The sequence below is a fragment of the Mastomys coucha genome, unplaced genomic scaffold (genome assembly GCF_008632895.1).
Source record: "Mastomys coucha isolate ucsf_1 unplaced genomic scaffold, UCSF_Mcou_1 pScaffold14, whole genome shotgun sequence".
NCBI classification, from domain to species: Eukaryota; Metazoa; Chordata; class Mammalia; order Rodentia; family Muridae; genus Mastomys; species Mastomys coucha.
Genome location: NW_022196896.1, coordinates 113,106,704 through 113,129,625, shown reverse-complemented (window position 1 = coordinate 113,129,625; position 22,922 = coordinate 113,106,704). Strand labels below are relative to the sequence as shown.

General features: G+C 46.1%; 1 protein-coding gene and 1 long non-coding RNA gene across 10 annotated transcripts in view; one reads left to right on the top strand and one right to left on the bottom strand.

The window, feature by feature from the left end:
- The first annotated feature begins 385 nt into the window (after positions 1 to 385).
- LOC116089275 lies at positions 386 to 2,154 on the top strand. Its single transcript, XR_004118254.1, has 2 exons — positions 386 to 606; positions 1,987 to 2,154. It is a non-coding gene; the product is annotated as an uncharacterized LOC116089275 (long non-coding RNA).
- Positions 2,155 to 3,911: 1,757 nt separating this feature from the next.
- Positions 3,912 to 22,922, bottom strand: part of Neu2 (neuraminidase 2) — a 44,461-nt gene continuing 25,450 nt past the window's right edge. For 3 of the 9 annotated variants that reach the window (XM_031368307.1, XM_031368308.1, XM_031368310.1), the window contains 3 exons: positions 22,169 to 22,267; positions 6,982 to 7,193; positions 3,912 to 5,196 (listed from right to left, as the gene is read on the bottom strand). In XM_031368307.1, coding sequence (XP_031224167.1) covers positions 4,258 to 5,196; positions 6,982 to 7,193; positions 22,169 to 22,199 — 1,182 coding nt within the window. In that variant the 5' untranslated portion in view covers positions 22,200 to 22,267 and the 3' untranslated portion in view covers positions 3,912 to 4,257. Of the gene's footprint in view, positions 5,197 to 6,981; positions 7,194 to 7,453; positions 7,663 to 9,818; positions 9,908 to 12,833; positions 12,874 to 12,923; positions 13,026 to 13,655; positions 13,690 to 16,917; positions 17,734 to 22,168; positions 22,268 to 22,922 lie in introns of those variants that run through there. The other 6 variants (XM_031368313.1, XM_031368315.1, XM_031368311.1 and 3 more) reach the window with 6 other exon arrangements.

Here is a 22,922-nt window from a genome sequence, read left to right as displayed (position 1 = left end):
GAGTTTACCAACTGGAGACACAGCATGCAAAGATATGAGCCTATGAGGACCATTTTCATTGAAACCACCATACCTCTCACTCACCTGCCAAAAGGGAAAGTCAGATGGACATAGTAGGCCTCAAGGTCTTGTCCCTCTCTAAGGAGCTAGCATTTCTTGTCTTGCTGCTATGTCTTTAGCTTTCAGAAACACTGTTTGTAGGTGCCATGTTGATGGAGTTAGTACTGCTCACGTGGGGAGATGGAGTTAGTACTGCTCACGTGGAGAAGCAGAATGTTCTTAATAGCATTGCTGTGTTGAGAAGACCACCCTGTATCTTTCCTCACAGGGCCAGGCTGGGCAGCTTCAAAGCGACCACCCAGGAGATGTTGCTATTGTCTCTTCCCCCATGCTTTTTATGGCAACCTCTTGACTTCAGGTTCTTTCTTACCCTACGCCTCAATGTTTCCAGTACAGAGGAAGGTCTCCACCAGGAAGGGGTCTGGAACAAGCATCCAGGCAGAAGATCTGCTTAGAAGGCATGTCCTTTCATGACATAAGCTGACATGAGAAGTTGGTCTCTGTGCAAGGAGAATCCAGGAGCAGAAACTCTTCGTGATTGCATAAGTATGCACACATATCCGCATGTGTACATGAACTGTATTTGCATGTGTGACTGTATGTGTGTGATTCATTGTGCATGTTTGTGCATGCTTGTATGCCTTAGAGTGGCCCTTTGCCTCCTCGCAAGCACATTTGGGGTTATATGTGAGTCCCACCTGGCTAATCTAAGATAACCTCCCCATATCCAGATGTACTGAGTCTGCCATGTCCCGTTTGCCATGTAAAGCAACACTGTCCACTTTGAAGGATTAGAAGTGGACAGTAGGCTGCTGTATGGGTGCCTCACTAAGACCTACCTCCCCTTCCTCCATACACCTCCCCTCCCCAGCACATGCTCCAACTGACATAGCCCCTCCCCAGCTCAGAAAGGCTTTCTTAGTGGTGTAAGCTATATAGAGAGTAATATTGAAGATGGTGTTTAAGACAGGGGGCTTTTCAGGTGTAGCTGCTCAGAATTGAGATGGTCAAGAGCCAGGAAAGTGTAGCCCCCAAACCTGGAGCTCTGGTCCTCAGTGGTGTGTACTAACACACTTGTGTTGGTTCCTGCTGCATTGCAACCTGGTTGTCAGGTTTCCAAAAAGATGTTGGACAGTCCTGGGTTGCCAGTATCAAGCTTGGACCAGGGGATAAACATACACTAGTTACTCATACATGTGCACACCTCTCTGTCTCTGTCTCTCTCTCTCACCCCCCCCCACACGCACACCAAGAAGTAGCATTCAGGATTGGCCAGCATTCCCCCAACAATGTGGCACAGCTGGACTGGAGTGCAGGTGTCAACTGACTTGGGGACCACATTCTTGAGCGCCGTGGGCCAACCTATTTCTGTCATTTGCACACCTGCTTTCCTGGCTGGAAGCACACATTCTCTGCAATTTGCTCATTCTTAACTAATTTATTTGTTTAGGAAATGTTTTTTGCTTTTTATTTTTTTAGGGGGAGATAAGGAAGGGCAGAGCGTGCTGGACTTGTGTATGTATGTGTCTCCATGGACACAAATTCGTTATAGTAAAAATTCTATTGCTAAATGTGCAGAATACATCCTGCTTTGGATGCCAGAGCTAGAAAAAATAATGTCCATGGGCGCGGGGGGCAGGGGGGACGGGTGAAATCAGAATGTAGTCCAGAGTCTAGTTAGTCTCACAGCAGTACAAACGTCTCAGCCGACAAACGTACTACAGTTATGTAAGATTTCAACTTGAGGGAAACTGACTGTGCTATACATGAGGACATTCTGCTCTGTCCTTGTAATTTTTCTGTAAATCTAAAATCCTTCCAAAATTAAAAAAAAGAAAAAATTAAATTTCACTCCAGAGTTTTAAAATCGAGTATAGTAAGTCACTGCTGAAGTTAAGTTGTTCCCTTTCACTTCTTTTTCATTAGGACACAACATCTGTGCAGTCAGCTATCCAGCCTGGATCTGTACAGATCACAGAATTCGTCTCTGGAGCTGACCACCTAAGCAGCTATGGGCAAAGCAGCAACAATTGGAAGTACCCAGTGTCCTGATGGACTTAGTATAGATTCGTTTCTTTGCCTGTCCCCTTCATAGGGATAGTAGTCTCATGTCAAGTATGTTCCATGTCAGCTTCCATCCCTCAGTGCACTGTGTGAAAGTTATGCATGCCACAGTGTGACGTAACGGCTCATTCCTCGACTGTCTATAGTGTGCCAGTTGTCCATTCAGTCTCCATGGATGCGTGGATTACTTCCAGGTTGACTGTTTTTCTAAGGCTGCTATAGACAGACTACCCACCTTTGATGGCTCCAGACCCTCGTTTCACTGACACTTATTTCAAATCACTGCATCACAGATTGGCATGCGCAGCTTTAGGACTCCTACCTAACAATTTTCCAAAGTGGTTGTACCAGCAATATATCTCTTCCAAAGATTTATATTTCTCCCAGAGATATATAGATGATCCAGTGGTCCGGAGCCCGGCCAATCCTTGCTGCTATTGATGTCTAAAATCTTGATCCTTTTAGTGGCTAAGTTTTAATTGCATTAGCCCATGGACCAATACTATGGTGAGCATTTCCCCATGTGTTTAGCAACTTTTAGAATACCCTCTTTGGGAAAGGGCCTGTTCAAAGCATTTGCCTATTTTTATTGGACTGGTTGGTCTTCTTATTGTTTCTGTATTATAGACAGGGGTCCTTTGTCAAATCAGTGGGCCACTGAGACAGCCTGAGAGAGCCTTCTCTCTGCTATTTGTGATAGGAACCACACTAACCTAGCATCCCTAATACCTTCCTTCACTGCCACATGGCCCTCCCATCACCACATCCCTGAGCACCCCAAAGCAGCCCTACAACTCCAATATGCATTCAACATCCCCAACCCCTGCCTACCCCAGATTCTTCTAAACTCACTGATTCATCAGAACCACCTTCCTACCTTCAGCCACATCACTTACATGGAAAACCATGCCTGCAGTGAGTGGAGTTAGGGCTTCCAAGACACAACTAATCCCCAGCCTGTGTCTATAACTTGATGTAGAAAGAGAATCTTTGCAATGTGGTGAAGGATTCTGGAAACGAGCCGATTCTGGATTATCTGGTGGACTCTACACCCATCGGCATTTTCCTTGACTGACAGAGGAGAGAACGTAGGAGGAGGCAGCCATGTGAGGACAGGGACCAAGGAGGGTAATGATGCAGCCATAAGCTGTGAGGAATGGCAGCAGTTGCCGGATGCCACCAGAATGTGGATGGAGTAGGCAGGAAGAGGCCATTTTCTAGAGGTGCCCAGAGAACATGGCCTGCAGGCTTGAGCTTTGAGGAAGTGTTGCTTCCCACCTCCAAGCTGGAATGCTCTAATTTGTTAGAATATTCCTTAGGGAATAATACAATGACTTAGCTGGGTCAACAAAGTGTTCTGGTGCTGTCTACTCTAAAGCACTGGCAAGGGGCCACACACACACACACACACACACACACACATACACACATACACACATACACACATGCATACACACATATACACAATACACACATACATACACACATATACACACATACACACATACATACACATACATATATACACATATATACATATACACACATATATACATACACACACATGTACACATATACACACATACACATACATACACACATACATACACATATACATACACATACACACACATACACACATATAAACACATACACACATACATACACACATATACATATACACATATACATACATATACACACATACTGACATCTTTGCTAACTCATATGTTTTGCTCACTCTTCCCCCAGAGACTCTATGAACATTTTTTTTCCAGGAAGAAATGGGCTGGGTTGGATAATTTATTAATACTCATCCAAAAACTAGGTGCGGGAAACAGGCAGGTTAGGCTAACAAGCATAGTGACAGCCGACATGCAGAATGGCAGCCTCTATATATACTGTCCCCACCTTCCCTGCCAACAGGCTGAGGGAAAGCTAGGCTCCTTTGATTTCTGGGCTGAAAAGAGAACCCACTGCAGAGGCTGAAACAATAAAGCCTGCGGAGAGTCAAGAGACCAAACTCTCTGCATCCTCCCAAGGAAGGGACCCAAGAGTCCAGAGGATGCTGGAAGCAAAGAGAGATGGGTATTTTGAAGCACAAGGAAGCCCCTTGGACCACATGCAGTGAGATCACTGGGCATCAAACACAGCGGGGAAAGCTTGCTTCAGGGTGAACATGAGGAAAATGATCTCTTCATAGTTATCTGATTCATACAGACATCCAAACTGTGGGGAGCCATCAGGGCCACGCCCCATGTTCTGTAAGTCTGAGTAAGCACAGATACCCATGGCCAGCAGGGTGGGTTCTGACCAGGCTGTGGGATCTAGTGGCATCTGATTGAGGTACACACCCAGGTTAGTCCTATTCCTGGAGTCCGTAGGGTGGGTATAAAGCAGCCATGTTTCTGAGGCATCTGGCTTAGAGTTCGGGTTGTGGAAGGCGACCACACTTCCATGACACCCATGGGGGGGCTCTACAAGCTTACTCACTACCTGGTTGTCCTGGAAATCCAGACCATCATTAGGACTTTGTGCCTGGACCCTGGCTCCCAGGAAGCTCCTAGCATTGAGATACACCACCCTCTGAGCTCCAGTGCCAACCTCAGCCACCTGACATTCCAGTGAGTTCTCAGACACAAAGTTGCCTAGTTTCCATGTGTGCCCATGGTCAAGGCTGATGAAGCAGAAGGCAAAGGGGGTAGGTGGCTGGTGAGGGTGCAGTTTCCGATAGGCATAAGCAGGTACCAGCAGGCTCCCAGCTGAGTTCCGCAGCTGCAGACAGTGCCCAGGACCCACAGCAAATGTGGCCCATTCCTGGTGGGTGCTGCCAATGGTGGTGTCTGTGAGGTCTTGGACGGGGCTCCAGGTCTTCCCATGGTCTGTGCTGCTGACAAGGCATAGCCGTGTGACATTAACCCTCGTTTGGAGCTGATGCTGTTCTGACACACGCCCAGGGACAGCGATGAAGAGAAGGAAGAGGGTCTTTGTTTGCTTGTCATACAAGGGACATGGATTCATGGAGCGGTGGCCCTCTAGCTGGGCTTGTGTCACCACTTCCTCAGGTTGCCACTGAATGTGAGGAGAGGGGAGAAGGACAAACACACAAACTTGAGATTGCTGGTGACAATGACAGGAGGCTATGCTGAGGGTCCACGAGACAGGTATATCTTAGGAATGGAGTCAAAGGCCATGAAAGGACAACTTTACCCATCAATTACCCACTCCCAGGAGCAGCAGGATCCAGGTTCCTCTCCCTTTCTTAACCCCTCCCCCATCTCCCTCCCCATTTCTCTCTCTGAAGGCTCTGTTACATTGATTCCCACTAACAAATATTTACAGGTCATCCACGATGTAACACAAAAGTAACTTAGGAGCCAGCAAATAGTTCAGCAAGTAAGGGTGCATGCCACCAAGCCTGCTGACTTGAGTTCAATCTCTGGGACCAACAGGACAGAATGAGAGAACCGAGTCACTCAAATGCATGCACACACAGACAAACAAGCAAGTAAATGTGATTTGAAAAAAAAAAATTGTAGGGCTGGTGAGATGGTTCAGTGGGTAAGAGCACTGACTACTCTTCCAAGGGTCCTGAGTTCAAATCCCAGCAACCACATGGTGGCTCACAACCACCAGTAATGAGATCTGACATCCTCTTCTGGTACGTCTGAAGACAGCTACAGTATACTTATGTATAACAATAAATAAATCTTTGGGCCGGAGCGAGTAGGGACTGAGCAAGCGGGCTACCAGAGCAAGGGGGGGTGCTGACTGAAGTGAGCTGGGTCTACTGGAGCAAATGGGGTTGACTGGAGCGAGCAGAGGCCCTAAAAGTCAATTCCCAACAACCAGATGAAAGCCCACAACTAGCTGTACAGCTACAGTGTGTATTCATAAACATAAAATAAATTAAAAAAAATCTTTCAAAAAAATTTGTAAGTAACTATGGTGGGAACCATTTCTAACATCATCTACTCCTCCTTGCTGGTCTAGCATTCTTAAAAGACTTAGTTTGGCCCACAACAGTTTGGTTGATGCAAGACGGAAAATGAGGGTCACTGTGCATCACCTACTTACATGAACTCGGAGATACTCAAGATTCACACTGAGCTTCCCCGCTGCCACTGCTGTGTCATGTATGCGACAGGCACACTGGGTATCCCTGCTCCTCATTAGCTGCCCTAGTCTAAGCACAGACACTAAGCCAAAAGACTGATGTCACCCACTGTGTTGCCTAATCCTCCAATGCTGAAGAAGTGTCCTTAACTTCATTTCATATTTCGAAAACGAGAGACCTAAATAGGTTAGCCAAGTTGCCTAAGATCATCCCTTGGATAAGGAGTGGACCCAGGCCTTGAACTCAGGTCCACTGGCTTCAAGCACCCCATGACTGTGTATAATAATTATGCGCCAGGCAAAGGGAATTTTGATGCCCTACTTTGAATAAATAACTATGATATAATTGTGGTAAGAGAACTGTTATGAGGACATAGACAATCATTTGATTCTAAGACCCTAGATTAGTTACCCTCAAAGGCAATGAATGGCCTGTTAAATGTCAGCGAACTGCTCCTCCCTTGGGTTTTCAATGATGCCAGGAAACTCAGCCCGTCACGTGATGGAGCACGTGATCAACCAACAAGCCTTGCTCCTGGTGAACCCAAGTGAGATCTGGGTTGGGTACAGAAGAAGTCCATTGGCCACCCTGTCCCTGGATGGGTTTCTGGGTCTCTCTTGGGTTCCCAAGATTCAACCTGAGTTCTGTGAGATGTATGCCTGGTTCCACCGCACACAGGACCACATGGGTGTGTGTCGAGTCATCCCAGGAGGGGCCCCTGCAGCTGGGTCCCGCCTTACCTTGACGCGGTTGGTGGCTCCGTTGTAGCTTCCTCTTCGCAGAACAATCAACTCTGCGTGCTCGTCCGTCTTGCTCGCCCGCTTTTCCGCAAAGGCCAGCAGGCTCTTCTGCTTCTTCAGATAGAGCAGGGCAGGGATTCTGTAAGCGTAGACTCCTGTGCGGAACAGCGTCTCCTTCTGTAGGACAGGGCAGGTCGCCATGGGCCTGAGAGCTGGGCAGGAAGGGAACACACATTATCCGCTGTCATACCGGTGCCAAGGGCCAGAGTCATCCTGTACAGGTGACATTCACCTGACTGACAAACCGAGTCCTGTCTGGGTGGCCTGTCCTAGAAAATGTCCTGTGTCCTTTCTCATATCCCAAGACCCCGTTGCTGTAAAGTGCTCTGTCCAAGAATTGAAAAGTATGCTTTGTATTCGATTCCTCACATCCCCCCTCACAACAGATCTGTGACAACTTTCATCTGCTAACCCTGGCTAGAGTAGGAGAGCTTGCTGAGTAGCTCTCTGCAGCTGTCCAACTGCCAGGAAACGACATGTGGGAGCCTTCTTATAACTCCAGAGCCCTAGAAAGCTGTTCCAAAGAGAAAGAAAATGGCTCCGTTCTCCAGGCTCTGCTCCCTCGGCTGCCTGGGGCTGATAAACCAACTGCCCTTACTGTGTGGGTGCTACCCTGAGGCAGGTAGGGGGTGGCTGTGCATCTGGGGAGATAGGCTCTGCCTACTAATAGGGCTGGAGGCGGGGGAAGCTCTAGGGGTGTGAGAAAATGAACAACAATGTAAGTATTTGCAGAAAAGAACAGGGAAGGCAGGGGATAAAAAACCACAAGGTGACCGTGGCTGACAAAAGGAGAGTTGACAGAGCTAACTTCTTAGCCAGCATAACCACCCTTGGCTGAGAGAACCCATTGCCAAGGTTATCTTCAACAAAGGCTATATTTGATGACCTATCTACCCAGAACATAAGGACAGATAGACCCCCATGTTCTGGCTTAAAGCGAGACCCTCAGGGTATATTGAGAGAACTCTAAGACTGAATCTTAGTGCCCCCCTCAGTCCCTACCCCTTCTCTCTGTCACACTGGCTGCCTTCCCTCCTGCTAAGAGTAATGACTTTAGAAACCTCAATTAAACCCTGCCAAGGGAGCCATAACTTCCTATGAAGTCTTCCCCGTGGCTTAACCTCTCGGGAGGAGAAATGAAAAGAGAGGAATCAGCAAGCAGGAGACGGGGCTTTTCTACATTTTCCTACCATGTAATATATTGTCATTTAAAGCATGTTTTTAACTGTTTTTTGACAGGTGTAGTCTACCACCCTACTGTTCACGTTTGATGAATGTTATTGGGACAATGCAGCAGAATAAAATATAGAAGGGCAGATGCCAGCTAAGACAAAAAAAGTTGAGTGGGTGGAGATAAGTCTTTGCTTTAAAATGGAGACTTGAAGTGTTGGTGGCTCATGGCTACAGTTCGGCACATGAGAAGCTGAGGCGGGAAGAGTGTTTGGAATCTGAAGCCAGCCTGGGCTACACTGAGACGGCCTCAAAAGGCAGAAAAGGAAAGACTAAACAAAACCAAGTCTACACCTGCAAACTGTAATCTTGCTCGCTCCATGGCCATAACTGTCATAAAATTTAATAGGAAAGAACTGGATAGAATTAAAAGAAGAAAGATAAGGAGAAAGATGCTGTTTTGGTGTCTAAGAAACTTGATCAAGGGCCGAACAGCTGGTCCTTAATAAAAATTCTTCAGTAGCCATCTAATCAGATTTAAATGTTGATTTTAGGATGTTCCTGAGGCCAAGACATTCTCCATTCCAATGGGTTGGCCTTCAGTAAACAACATGGGAGGTTAGCTAAGGGCATCCACAAAGAAGCTTGAGACAGGGAAAGGGGGTCAAGGTTGTCATCAGGAGGAACCAAAAAAGGACTATGAGCTAGTCCTTGGGGTTCAGAGGGGAAAAGGTGAGTTTAGAGCAATAGCAAAGGTTGAGTTCATAACCCCAAGACCAACGGACTTAGCACGGTGATGTGACAAGAGCCATGGCTCCTTGTTTAGAGAGAGGAGAAGATGGAGTCTGAGAAAGGGATGAAGCTGCTGGCCAGAACTAGTGACTACGTCTTACAGATGGCCCATCCCTGGAGGATGGACCACTCTTCATTTCTGAAAGGGATGCATAGCATCTCACAATATGCAATTCAGCTTCTCAAAGAGCCATTATGTGATTTCAAAGGTTCACCCTCAGGCTGTGCAGACATCACTGCCTAAGTCTAGATTGTTTTCATTGTCCCCCAACAAATTCTGTAACTGTGAACCACTCTGCTCTACCCCAGCCCCAGACCCTGGAAATCACCAGTGTAATCTCTCTCTCTGGTTTTGCCTGTTCTATATTTTTATACAAGTACGGTCTTTCTCTTAGCATGTTGTTTCTAAGATTCATTCATGCTGCAGCATGCATCAGAATGTCATTATTTATTTAGTTACTTATTACTTTGAGGGAGGGTATCTTCTATGTAGCCCAGGCTAGGTTGAAATTCAGTATGTTGCCAGGAATGGCCTTAAACTCATACCTCCACTGTCCATGTAGTAGGATTACAGGCATGTCCAACCACATCCGGTTTCTGTAATGCTGGACAGCTCTGGAGATCTAACACAAGGCCTCAGCATTCTGGGAGCGCCCTTTACCACATTTACTTCTGAATCTTTTCCACATTGGCTTTACCACTTTCATCTTTTCTCTGGGTGCAGAGGGAATCCCAATCCCCCCACACTGTTACCAGCACTTATTATTATGTCTTTTCTAGTCTAGCTAACCTAGTGGTTGTGCAGGATACACTACCTCAGGGTAGTTTGGGTTGTATTCCATGGTAGTTAATGATGGTGAGCTTCTTTGCACTGCCTTATTGACCACAAGAGTTAGACTTTAGCCTAGAGGCAAATGGAACATTTCTAGGATTATTTTAGGCAGGCCATTGATCTAATCTAATTAATTCTAAGGAAGTTTCTTTCTCAGTTCCAGGGAGGCAGATGGGATTGCTGCAGTTTACCATGCAAGACTGGACAAAGATCTGGATGAAACAGACAATAATGACCAAAGTGGTAGTGGTGGTGTCTCCTAGAGACTGAGGCAGCCACTGCCGTATGATCAGAACCTGCTGGTCAGTTTTTTTGTCAAGTTTACACAAACTATCTTCAGTTGGGTAGAGGGAACCTCAACTGAGAAATTGCCTTCATTATATTGGCCTATGGGCATGTCTACAGGGGGCAAGCTATTGATCAGTGTTTGATGTGGGAGGGCCTGGGCTTCGATATAAGTGGCCCTACTCCTGGACAGGTGGCCTGAAATCAAGCTAAGCAAGAAGTGAAAGCAAGCCAGTAAGCCGTGTTCCCCCAGGACCTCCGCTTCAGTTGTGATGGATTATCATGGAAAAGTCTTTCCTCCCTGGGTTTTCTTTGGTCATGGTGCTTATCACAACAGAAAGCAAACTGGGACAGAGGCCTGGCCAGTGTTTATGTGGGCAGCTAGTTCCTGGTTTCCACAGAGTCCATGGCTGTTTTCTAGACTCCTCCTTTAGTATCTGGCTGCCTTAAGGATGGAAACAGATGCAGTCATTCCTGTCACAGGATCATGTGGCATCTGGGAACCTGAGATGGATCAGAAACAAAATAGGACAAGAAGCCTGTTCTGATGGAGTGGGTATTTGATCAAGGATGAAAAGGTCAATATTATTGTCAGTATCTCTAGGGTGCTTGCCAGGGCCAGGGACTGGCTGAGCATTTGGCAGCAATTACTTCATCTAAGCCACGGATACTCTACCCTCTGCAAGCCTACGAGGCTCAGAGTGATGCCTTTTGTGCAGAGAGGCTAGAGTGGAGGCATCAGAGTAGTAGATGGCAGCTAGTCCCACTGATCTCTCTAAATAGCCAAGCCCTGTATATTAGTGACGAGACTGAGCCCAGGGATGGGAAGGGTCTGGGGGAAAAAGACTTTAAGGTTAGTATGAGATGTTTCTTTCTTTCTTTCTTTTTTTTAATAGTAAACTTTTTGTTTTTAGAAGCTTTCTTTTTTTTTTAAGATTTTATTATTTATTATATGCAAGCACATTGTAGCTGTCTTCAGACACTCCAGAAGAGAGCATTAGATCTTGTTATGGATGGTTGTGAGCCACCATGTGGTTGCTGGGATTTGAACTCAGGACCTTTGGAAGAGCAGTCAGTGCTCTTAACCACTGAGCCATCTCTCCAGCCTGTAGGAGGTGTTTCATCCACAGACTCAGCCCAAACTCATACAACCACTAACAACTTCCCAACCCCATACTTCTTTCAATAATAATAATAACAATAATAATAATAATAATAATAATAATAATAATAATAATAATAATAATAAACCAGCTGGCCTTTACAAAATGTTTTGTGTTTGTTCTCTAAGTACCCAAATATTTTCTAGAAATCCTTGTCAATTATATTTATAAATTGTATAACTTACAAGTATTTACTCATTATTTAATCCTCTTGAAACTCCCACGTGGTAGACATCCGTACGACAGTCACCAAGGCTTAAGTGGCACAGCTGATTGCAATGGCGCCTCCTAACACCATCCTCTCTGCACTTGAGGAAGTCCCTAGGGCCCTCTGGGGCATCTTGGCACAGCTCTGTCTCCAAATAGTGGCAGCCAACGCAATAGGAACAGAACTGAGTCAAGCGTCAAAAACTCTGAAGCTGCAAAGATGACTCAGTCAATACAATGCTCAGCATGAAGTCACAAGGACCTAAGTTCAAGCCCAAGAACCACCGTGAAAAGCCAGGCCTGATGGGGTGCATTTATAATCCCTGGGAAGGCAGGGGCAGGCAGATCTCTGGCACTCCCTAGCCAGCTAAGCCTAGCCCACATATGAGTCCCTCTAAGTGACAGACCCTGTGGAGTGACACCCAAGGTTGACCTCTGACCTCCATTCTCACCCACCTACACAGAGCCCCTCCACCCTACTCCCATACGCCAAACTCAGATTCTGGACATAGTCTGTTCCTTAAAGATTGCTCACTGTTGGGCAAACGTTTCTCTCTGCTCATAGTAAGCAGTAGGGTAAGTGAGGTCCCTCTGTCACCAGTGTATGAGCCTGGAAGCTAAACCGAGAGGCTAAACGGTACACAGGGGCCTCAGCATAAGCCAAGTCTTACTACAGTAGACCAGCAACGAGACAGATGACACCAATGATCAGAAAGGACTGTGGAACGACAATTTCATTTAGGTCTCCCTGAGGCTTCCTCAAGCTGACTGGAACTGTTATGACCTTGAAGCTGCCAAGCTCGGAGCCTCTTCCGTGAGGAAACTCACTTCTCCCACACACCCAGGAAAGCAGGCATTGGGGTTCTGCCACAGCCGTGAGCAAACTGAAAAGTAGGTCAGGAAGGTGGCAGGTGGCTCCCCATGAGTACACAGCCTCAGGTGGTGGAGGTATGTGTCTCTGAGCCTGGAGCTGCTGGATTCCACAACCCACACACTCCACAGACACTCAGCCCAAGGTCCTGCTGCCTTTTTCTCTATTCCTGCTGGAGCCCAGACTAGCATATACCTTGCAAAGCCAGAGATCTTATTGCTGGTTGACTTTCTCTCTTCAAGGCGATGCTTGATAATTTACAACCTGGCATCTTCTGCCTACCAGACAACATCAGCAACCATGCCCTGACCCTGATTTCCAGGACCTCAAGGTACAGCCAAACTGCAGTAATCATGGGGAAGGATAAGGAGGTTGTGTTGCTTTCCACAGAAATGCCTTGGTTCCGAGTTAGTTTTTTTGTTAGCCTGAGTTAGTTAGTTAAATTGCTCCCACTGGAAGCTTTACCACATACCTTGACATCACTGCACATGATGCCCTGGCAGCAAGAACGCCTGTTTATTTCAACAGAGGGACATGAGAATCAATTAGAGATAGGTCATACCTTCAGGAATATGTGCCAAGCAGGATCCAGAGAGGCCTGGTTATGTAAGAACAGAGGTAGTGGGAATCTGATTTCTAGAAGGTCTCTGTGCCTCCTGCAGTCCCCTGGCCTTGACTCCAATCTCAGCCTCTCAGTAAGTTCATGCCTATATACACCAAAAAGAGTCCTCCCACTTGCCTGGCAAGGCATACCTCAAGGATCATGTCAGCGTGCAGGCCCAGCCCTGGCCTAATTAGGATGCTGCCCCTCATTAGTCTGGAAGAACTCCTGAATCAGTGATGACCTAGGGCAGCGTGAGTCAAGTTGTTTCCTACAACTGGAAGTGTTGAGCAACACATGCTCAGTGGGAATAGACTTCCTAGGGTTTGGGAAAATTGTAATTTTCATGGGAGGAGCAGGTCAGAGTCATGTAGAGCCTGATTGTCATTCTGGCTCAGCTGATGATAGCCGGATGACTCCTTAGAGCCTCAGGCTCTCTGAAAATGAAGATGGGAAACCTCATGTAGATCCTAAGCTGCATGAAGGTACTCAGAGTCAGAACGGAGCCCCTTTTGTGAAACCCTGACAATAACACACCATCAGTCGGAAGGCTCCGAAACAGCGAACTCTTGGGCAGTTTCTTAATGTGCTTCTTCATTGCTGTGATAATAAACACCATGATCGAAAGCAACTTGGAGAGGAAAGGGCCCTCCTACATTAATTATCAATGAAGAAACTATCCCTGGGGCTTACCTCAGACTGATCTAATGGGTGCTTTTTCTCACTTGAGGTTCATCTTCTCAGATGACTCTAGCTTGTGTCAAATTGACAAAAATAAATAAATAAATAAATATTAAAAATCAACTAGGAGGCATGTAATATCTGAGGCAGTTAGAAAAGACTCTTTCAGAACACAAAGGCTAGCTCAAGCTCACAGAAGATATTGCAAGAACAGCAAACCTGTCCAGCATCAGACGGAAGCTACCTTTGTTAACAATCCTTGTACCTAACAATTACTTTGAAATAACTTACAGAAATGTCACGGACTGGGTTGCTTCAGGGACCCCTTGTTCTGCAGGGTGATAAAAATTCTGGCCTGGTGGGCAAAGAATTCAGTGAGTGACAAACAGAGACGACACAAAGAAGTGTGGTATCTGAGTGCAATTTGTACAAAGTGAAAATCAGGCTTATATAGTATACAGAGAACAGGGCAAATGACAGAAGTCACATAGGCAAGAGATGGCTACATCAAGGTCAGTCAGAACAAGTAGCCAGGTGCAAAACAGAGGAGCAGTGGTGTCCTTCTTCCTGGGCTATTTTGGTAGCCCCAAGATAAATTCTCTGGTTCTGTCTGAGGCAAGTAGCTGAAGGTCATATTCTAGCATTTCTTGGCTATAACATAGATAATTAGTGATGGAAGCCCTACAACTTCTCTCTGGCTAGTAAAACAATTTTGCCTTGTGTGAGACTGCTCTGATAATAAGTACCTAACTATTATCTCTAACTTTTGAGACACCCAGTCTTGTAAGACAGCTTCTTTGTAAAAATTCCAAGCTAATTATAACTAGGAAATCAATTAGGATTATTGAAACACTGTGGAGGCCAGGAAATAATGTTTAATCTTAGTTTAGCTAATATGAAATATTTCTTAGGGCACCTTTATGCCTGAACACAGAAAGCATGCAGATCTCTCCACAGACTTAAGCAGAGACCAATCTGGAACACATCTGAGCTAGGAGATGTCAGTGACTAACTACCTCAGGAGATTGAGTCTTCTTGAAGCGTACACCTCAGGTCCAGTGATCAGGTTTTTAGGCCTGTCATACAGACACAACCGAAGTAGACTAGTGCTGTGTAACACAGAAACCTCATTTTGCCTTTTAAAAGTTTCCCCATTTCCCTTCAAACACACCCACACATATTTTCATGACCATATCAATTCCAAAATATATCTCACCCCATCTCTTTCTTGTTCAACAGCTACCTACAGAGAACAAAGATCTTGAATGCCTTGCTTGCTTTGATCTGAAGTACTTCCTCACACAACATTGGTGTTTTCATCCACTGATGGACAGATGGCTGCTATCCATGAGGAGTGGACCAGATATCCCACCTGATCATTAACCCAGCATTTGGTAGGTTAGAGACGCAGTAGATGTCATCCCCTAGTGATGAAATCTTATCTTCTGGGCCCACCATGTCCAAGGCTCCAAGGCCTTTCCCAGACAGACAAGTCACTTGGGGCACACAGCCAAAGCATATGTTATTTTGTTCCAGTCCTCTGCAGAACACGGATGGGCTGAACACAGGACACATCAAAAGGCAGCTAAAGTCAAGTTGGTTTCAAATAAAATTTCCTGTCTTCCTACTGACAAGAGGGAGAAAGGATTTCCTCTTTTATTTCCTTTTTCATACAAGAGAAAGTCCTTTCATGATACCATCTCATTGGCTGCTCAGGTCTAAAATGTCCCCTAGTTCAGAGCTAAGCATACACCCTCAGCTCTTTACTTCCTGGGAAGCCTGCCTCACCTGCCTGCCTCCCAGGTTAGAGTGGCCCCTTGTATGTTTTTTTTTTTTTTCTGGGTCCTCTTGCTCTTGGGCTCTCTCTAACCAGTTCTGAAAGATTGTCAAGTTGATATGGACTTGGGATTTCTCTTTGGGAACTCCACTGTCCTGGTTAGTGGTTTTCTATTGCTGTGAAGAGACACCATGGTCAAGACAATTCAAGCAAAGCATTCATTTAATTGAGGCTGGCTTACAGTTTCAGAGGTTTAGTCCATTGTCATTATGGCAGGGAACATAGTGCTATTCAGGCAACCATGGTGCTAGAGAAGTAGCTGAGAATTCTACATCCAGATGTATAGGCAGCAGGAAAAGACAGCCACTGGGCCTGGTGTGAGCTTTTGAAACTTTAACCCCTAGTGACACACTTTTTCCAGGAAGGTCATATCTCCTAAACTTTCTCAAGTCGTGCTACTCCCTGATGATCAAGTATTCAAAGAGATGAGCCTGTGGGGCCTATTCTCATTTACCACCATATCTATCCACAGGCTAGCCCACCTGAAGGGCCCCAGTACACCTCCTGCTCAGACTTAGACGCACAGGTCAGGTAATGTTCTTTAAGTCAATGCTTTGATCAATTGTTTTCCCGACAGCTGACTGATGGATCCTTGAAGAGATGTTTTAAAGTGCATTAAGTACAGGAGACTAAGGAAATGGCTGAACGTGGTGGCTTACATCTGTAATCCTAGCACATGGGAGGGTTAGGCAGGAGCATCCTCACAAGACGCCAGCCTAGGCTGCATAGTGGGGTTCTGGGTCAGTTTGGATTACAGAGAGAGACTCTTCCACAGAAAAGAAAGAAGAAAGGTTGAAGTTCTGTTTAAACGCTATATAATGCAAGAGAAAGTAGCATACAAGATTGCAGAAAGAGCCCCACTTTGATAAGTGTACTAAGTGCACAAAACTGTGCTTAAAAAAGAAACTAAATATGTATTGCTACATTCTCAAAACTAAGCATGGTGCCACAAGTGAAACACAATAAATAGCTTTTGAATATAGCTTTTTTGTTTGTTTGTTTTTTGAGACAGAGTTTCTCTGTATAGCCCTGGCTGTCCTGGAACTCACTCTGTAGACCAGGCTGGCCTCGATCTCAGAAATCCACCTGCCTCTGCCTCCCAAGGGCTGGGATTAAAGGTATGCACCACCACCACCCAGCTATTTACTTTCTTGTACTCCTCCATGTACATACCAATTTCATTGTTAGTTTATGTAACAGAAGAATAAGGGCATGCAGAGATACATCAAGATCCATGAAAGAAACCAGTTGGCATAGAGAGACTGGAAAACTTTCCCTACCTAAGCCACACGTATGCTGGGAAATGCTTGCAGTATACCAAAATGGCCAGGGCTGTGTAAATACCTACAAAGGATCACAAGACCCTTGATCCTGCTCCCTGCCTCACTCCCATCATCAGAATTTTCTTTCCCTTTCTTAATAAGCTATTTTTGTTACCTTCCATGTGTCCTCAGTGCTGTTCCTTGTCCTGGGACAGGAGAACCTGGAAATGTCAGTGGGTGTCCCCTCCCAACACCTTTTCTGTGCCTTTGACAGTCGGCACAGCCAGGAAATAGGAGCTGGGCTATATCTTATTTCTTTCTTCTATACAATCTCTTTCACTTTCTGGGGGCGGCAATCTCTGTGATGTGCGGACACCTCTCCTTTCCCTTCTGTCTTTCCTTCCCTCAGCTTCTGTTGCCAGGGGCCAGTACTCCCAAAACTTTTCTCTTCCCCTAGGGACTTTACCCAAGCTTATTCAGAGGCAAACAAGAGTTGGCAGACGCCAAGCCTTCAGAACTGAAAAGCACCTGCCTCGGGGCTGAGGGGTGGTCCACCCAAAGACTTGCATGGACAGGACCCATAGCAACCCAGAGCTGAGTCTGGAAGCGCTACCGCTATGCTGAATGCATAAACAGGGGCCCACGTTCACACAAACACCTAAGTGGCCACAGGTAGAGACCAGCAAAGACAGCACTGCTCAGGTGGCTGCTTGGGGTCCTCATGCACCACACCCTAGACTTTTCCTGCTCTCCTGGGTCCTCTCCTACCATCCCGTCTTCGTTTTTCCATAATTTCTTCCTTCCTTTCACGTTCCCAGCTGCTCCAGACAGGATGACTGGAATGACAGACTCAGACAGATGCAGCTCTAAGCTTGGACACTGACACCACAAATGCTGACTTTGTTGTCCACAGGGTCCTAATGCCCATCACCTCTGCTGGCTACCAGGGCCACGCCATTCCTAATTCACAATGCTCCTTACTTTCTATGGCTGTGATGTCTTACTTCTGCTTCCTTATACCTTAACTCCCCTTGAGTCCTCTCTGTTCATCTACTGCAGACAGTCCTATCCCTGGGAGTGTGGTGATAATTCCCCAGGCAATAAGACAGTCCCTTTGAGCTAGTCATCCAAATGAGAGAGGGAAGACCCACTTGTTCTTACTTTTAACCTGAACAGGGATTTAAAGCAAAAAGAAGCCAGTCCTGCTTTGCCCAATAGCTTGGCCTATTTTTAGAGCTAGTAAGGAGGCAGGCCTTATTCCATGGTTGTAAGAGACATAACCTCTGGCGTGTTCATAGCAGGGACTTGGTAGGTAATTGATTTAAACCCCAGACAAGGTAACTGCAGAAGAGCTGGACTTTCAAAGCAGTCTTTCCAATTCTGCTGGGACTGTGCTCAGACCTGTCAGGGGCTTATGGGTATGCTGGAAAGCAAAGCTCCAAGCCATTAGACCCCAAGGCAGAGGAGAGGGATGCTTCTCTCCACTCCCAAGGTCCTGGTACTTCTCTCTGCCACCTCCTCCCACCCTGCAGTGGTTCCTTGAACTCCATGCTATAGCATCGTCTCAAGAACTGGAATAAGGTTGACTCTGATAATCTTAAAGAGATGGCAAAAGCAGGGATCCATAACTGGTTAAAGACCTAAGTGGCCGCTGAGTGCTCAGCCCTAAATGGGACATCGGTATCACATGGGGAAGGAGATACAGGTGGAAGACGTGTGGGAGCCAAAGGATGAGAGATAGGTGGAGGGGAAGGGAGAGAGGATAGAAGGGAAAGAAAGGGAGAGGAATGAGGCTAGGAGAAGGAGAGGACATTCATTGGAGGGGATAAGAGAAGCTGGGGGTGTGTGGAAGCACAGTGCATCATATACAAATGTGATATTGTAAATGTTTTCAAATTAAATGAGGACCCGGAGAGATGGCTTGGGATTCGATTCCCAGCACACATATGGAGCTGCTTACAACTAGCCATAGCTGACTCTAGCTCCAGTGTCGCCTCTGGGCTCTGAGGGCACCGCATTCAGGAGCACAAACCTTGCATTCTAATCCTGTAAGCTTCTCTGTCCTCTGAGGTGCGGTGTTGGGGATGGCTTCTAGTGATTTGTCTTATTTCTGCTCCCCAAAAGCTGTGCTTCCAGACCTGAGGGTCCCTGCCCTCCCTCCTACCCCCCGCTGGCTTCGACTGATAATAAAGAATTGCCATACAGCCAATGGCTGGGCAGAAAGAGACAGGACTTTTAGATTGTGTAGGTGAGGGGCAGAGAGAGGGGGGAGGGAGGAGGGGAGGGAAGGAGAGAGGGAAAGAGAGGGAGAGAGAGACAGAGAGAGAGGAGAGAGAGAGAGAGAGAGAGAGAGGGAGAGGGAGAGAGAGAGAGAGAGAGAGAGAGAGAGAGAGAGAGAGAGAGAGAGAGAGAGAAGAGAGAGAGAGGGACAAGAATCAGAAAAATAAAACTTAAAGGCCCACTGACATATAAGGATCCAGGAAAGGATCCACTTCCCCAATTGGGTCTGAGGTAGTAGAGATGAAATGTAGATTTTTTTTAAAAAAGACATTAACGCAGGAATACTGGAAGGGTGTGTTTGCTAGCCTTGGGGGAAATGGGGAAATTTAGAAGTGCCCAGTCATTGAACTAGTCAAGGTATACCAAAATTAGCTGGTGTGTGTGTGTTTCTTTCATTCAAGAATCCAGAGAGCTCTTAGGGGGTTGGGTATAGCTCTCGTGAGCAACCCACCCAGGAGCCAAAGCAGTTTAATTAATTCACTGCTACAGAGCATGACAATTTCAAGCCAAACTCCTTATGATGAAGGAATCCAGCCAACTTCTGCTACCGGAAATCTGAAGCCTCCTCATCTCCACCCAATAGACAAGGCAGGAAAAGGCCTGTGGTCCCTCCTGGGCATACACACATGGCTTCCGGGGCCTCCTCATCTCCACCCAATAGACAAGGCAGGAAAAGGCCTGTGGTCCCTCCTGGGCATACACACATGGTTTCCGGGTACTTGTTGACTCTTCCCTAGCTGAATCACCAGATGAAAAAATAACAAATTTATACATGTGGGCTTGATTCCATGTGCAGATTTAGCTTATATTTAGGTCCAAAGGAGAAATAGATTAAGTGTTCAAAGTACCGGGTGATTCTCTTTTGTGATGCCCACATCCACATTTTACAGTATGCCCGAGTTTCTTCCTCAATGCCTTTCCTTCTTTTAACACCAGTGCTTCACATCTATGTTAAAATCTCTTAACAGCCGGTCAGTGGTGGCTCACGCCTTTAATCCCAGCACTTGGGAGGCAGAGGCAGGCAGATTTCTGAGTTCGAGGCCAGCCTAGTCTCCGGAGTGAGTTCCAGGACAGCCAGGGCTACACAGAGAAACCCTGTCTCGAAAAACCAAAAGAAAAAAATAATCTCTTAACATAAACTCCAAATTCCCTTCAACAAAATTTTGTTATGCACATCGAGTGTAGCCAGCACCACACTCACTGGGAAGTGTGACGGAAGAAGGGACTGTCCCAGATGAGTCTCAGGATTGCCTAATTATGTGGGAGGAACTGAGCCTGCAGAGACAGGGACAACAGCAGGGTGGATCGCCATGGTTCACTGAGAAGAAATGAGGGGGTGAGAGGGGTCAGGAGGATCTCTTGAAGCAGTCCAGAGAAGAAAAGGAGAATGTCGCAAGGCAGAGACAGAGCTTGCCAGCAGACAGCTCTCTGGAAGGGAGGCAGGAAGTATGGCAGGCCTCCTGGTGACCGGGCAGTACGTGGCTGGCTGAAGTCAGTGACTGATGGAATCTCTCAGCTCTTTGAAGGCATTTGGGGATTTTCTTTTATCTCTGGTGTCCTGCAGCTGTGTTCAGGGTTGAATGTGAGTTCCTCTGAACTGATCTAGGACTCAGCATGCAGTTCAAACTCAAAACTCATTCTCTTTCTTTGTCTAAAAACTCCTCACTCTCACTCGTTATTTCTTTGAACACTGCGTTTCTTCGGTTTCTGGCGCTCTCCCTCAACAACGGCTTGGTAAACAAACAGCTCCTACATTTTCATGATTTATAATTTTTTTTTTGTTTTGTTTTTCGAGACAGGGTTTCTCTGTGTAGCCCTGGCTGTCCTGGAACTCACTCTGCAGACCAGGCTGGCCTCAAACTCAGAAATCTGCCTGCCTCTGCCTCCCAAGTGCTGGGATTAAAGGCATGGGTCACCACTGCCCGGCTCAAATTTTGTTTTTAAGTCAGGGTGTCAGCCGGGCAGTGGTGGCACATGCCTTTAGTTCCAGCACTTAGGAGGCAGAAGCAGGCAGATTTCTGAGTTTAAGGCCAGCCTGGTCTACAGAGTGAGTTCCAGGACAGCCAGGGCTACACAGAGAAATCCTGTCTCAAAACAAACAAACAAAACAAAACAAAAGACAGGGTCTCACTGCATAGCCCTGGGAGGCCTGGAGCTTGCTGTGTAGATCAGGGTGCCCCAGAACTCATAGAGATCTGCTTATCTTGGCCTCTTGAATGTTAGTATTGAAGATGTGTACCACCACAACCCAGTTAAAAGTTTCTTTAATATTTTTAGTCCTAGAATTTCTCCTTTGTTTTCTGAATCTGCTTTTTTTTTAAAAAATTAAGATATAAAATGTTTAATTGTACAAGGGATTCTATACTCCCCCAAAGCATCCCCTTGTGTAGTAGTACACAAGGGTAGCTTGCAAGAAACACAGCCAGGGCTTTCTTGGTTCTTACCCTTTCTTGGCCATTGGTTACTTTTGCTGAGACATTATTCTTTAATCTTATAAAATCTGTGTTCTCTAGGATGTAGGACAAACTAAACTTACGATGCAGGGATTTCAGCCAGCTCCTATCATAGGGGATACAAAGCCCTGTCTCTGGCTAATGGATAGAGTCTCATGGCCCCCGCCTGAGTGAGAACTCTGTCTCTTGTCAGCATGGAAAAAGATACAGAATTGATTGGCTGTCACTCTTCTGCTCCCCCAGAGTGGTTTCTGAAGCCACAGAAACTTTCCGTTCTTATCTTATAGGTTCCCCTTCTTTATGTCTTTAAATATTTTGCACTTAATTTTTTAAATTTTATAATTTTATGTGATGAAGTGTTCACTTGCATGTGTACATGTGGACCATGTGTGTGGCTGGGACTTGCAGAAGGCGGTAGAGGGCACCAGATCCTCTGGAAATGGAGTTAGAGGTCATGAACTGCCATGTAAATGCTGGGAATCAAATCCAGGTCCTCTGGATTTCTGTTCTTAACTGCTGGGGCATCGTTTCAGCCCTGTGTTTATTTTTAAAAACCATATGCACACATTCATATAATTCTAGCAGCAACCCTAGGGCACAGATACTGTTTGTCACATCTGTTTTAGAAAAAAGAGAAAACAAGGCAAGTGGACCAATGTCCCACTGTCACAAATCTGTAGAAATTGGACTTACCTGAAAAACATGGAGGAGGTTGAACTATCATGGACTGAGCTGAGTAACCTCACAGTTCCTAATCTGGACCTCAGAGTGTGACTGTATTTGGAGATAAGTCTGTGAAAAGGAAAGATCAAATGAGGTATGAGCTGGGACCTGGCTGTCACCTGTTAAGGACAGGCTATTACTCAGCAGATTGGACCACACGTAGGAGAAAAATCACACAAAGACAGAAAATCCAGGCATCCACGAGCTGAGAACCACACCTGTGGCCAATTCAGTTCTAGACTTCAAAAGAGACCGACCTCAGAAGCAATCAAACCTATTGGATCCTTGCCTTGGACTTTGGGCCTCAGTGACTGTAAGGCAATAAAGCTCTCTTATTTAAGGCCTCTACCTTGTGGTGCTTTGTTAAGGTAACCCCAGCAGAACACCCGCTGGCTTCGTAGACAACTGGTTCTGATCTTCTCCTCCAGTTAGCTCTGGTGTTTATGGAAGTCTAGCTTGCTCAGTTATTATTATCTGATGAAAAAAGTATTTAATTTCCATACTCAGGAACACATTAGGGGTAAAAATTTTCACAAATCTGCTTTTAGAATCTGTCTTTTCTGTTTTTCTGTCGTTTCTATTTCCCTGTTTGTCACCCTTCATGGGAGGTTACCTCACGTGGTTTATAGTTGTCATGTGTCACCTCATCTTTCAGGTGTGATGAGTTGTTCTTACTGGTGTTCCTGGTTACAGAGATCTCCCCCACAGTTGCCTCTTCCTTTTT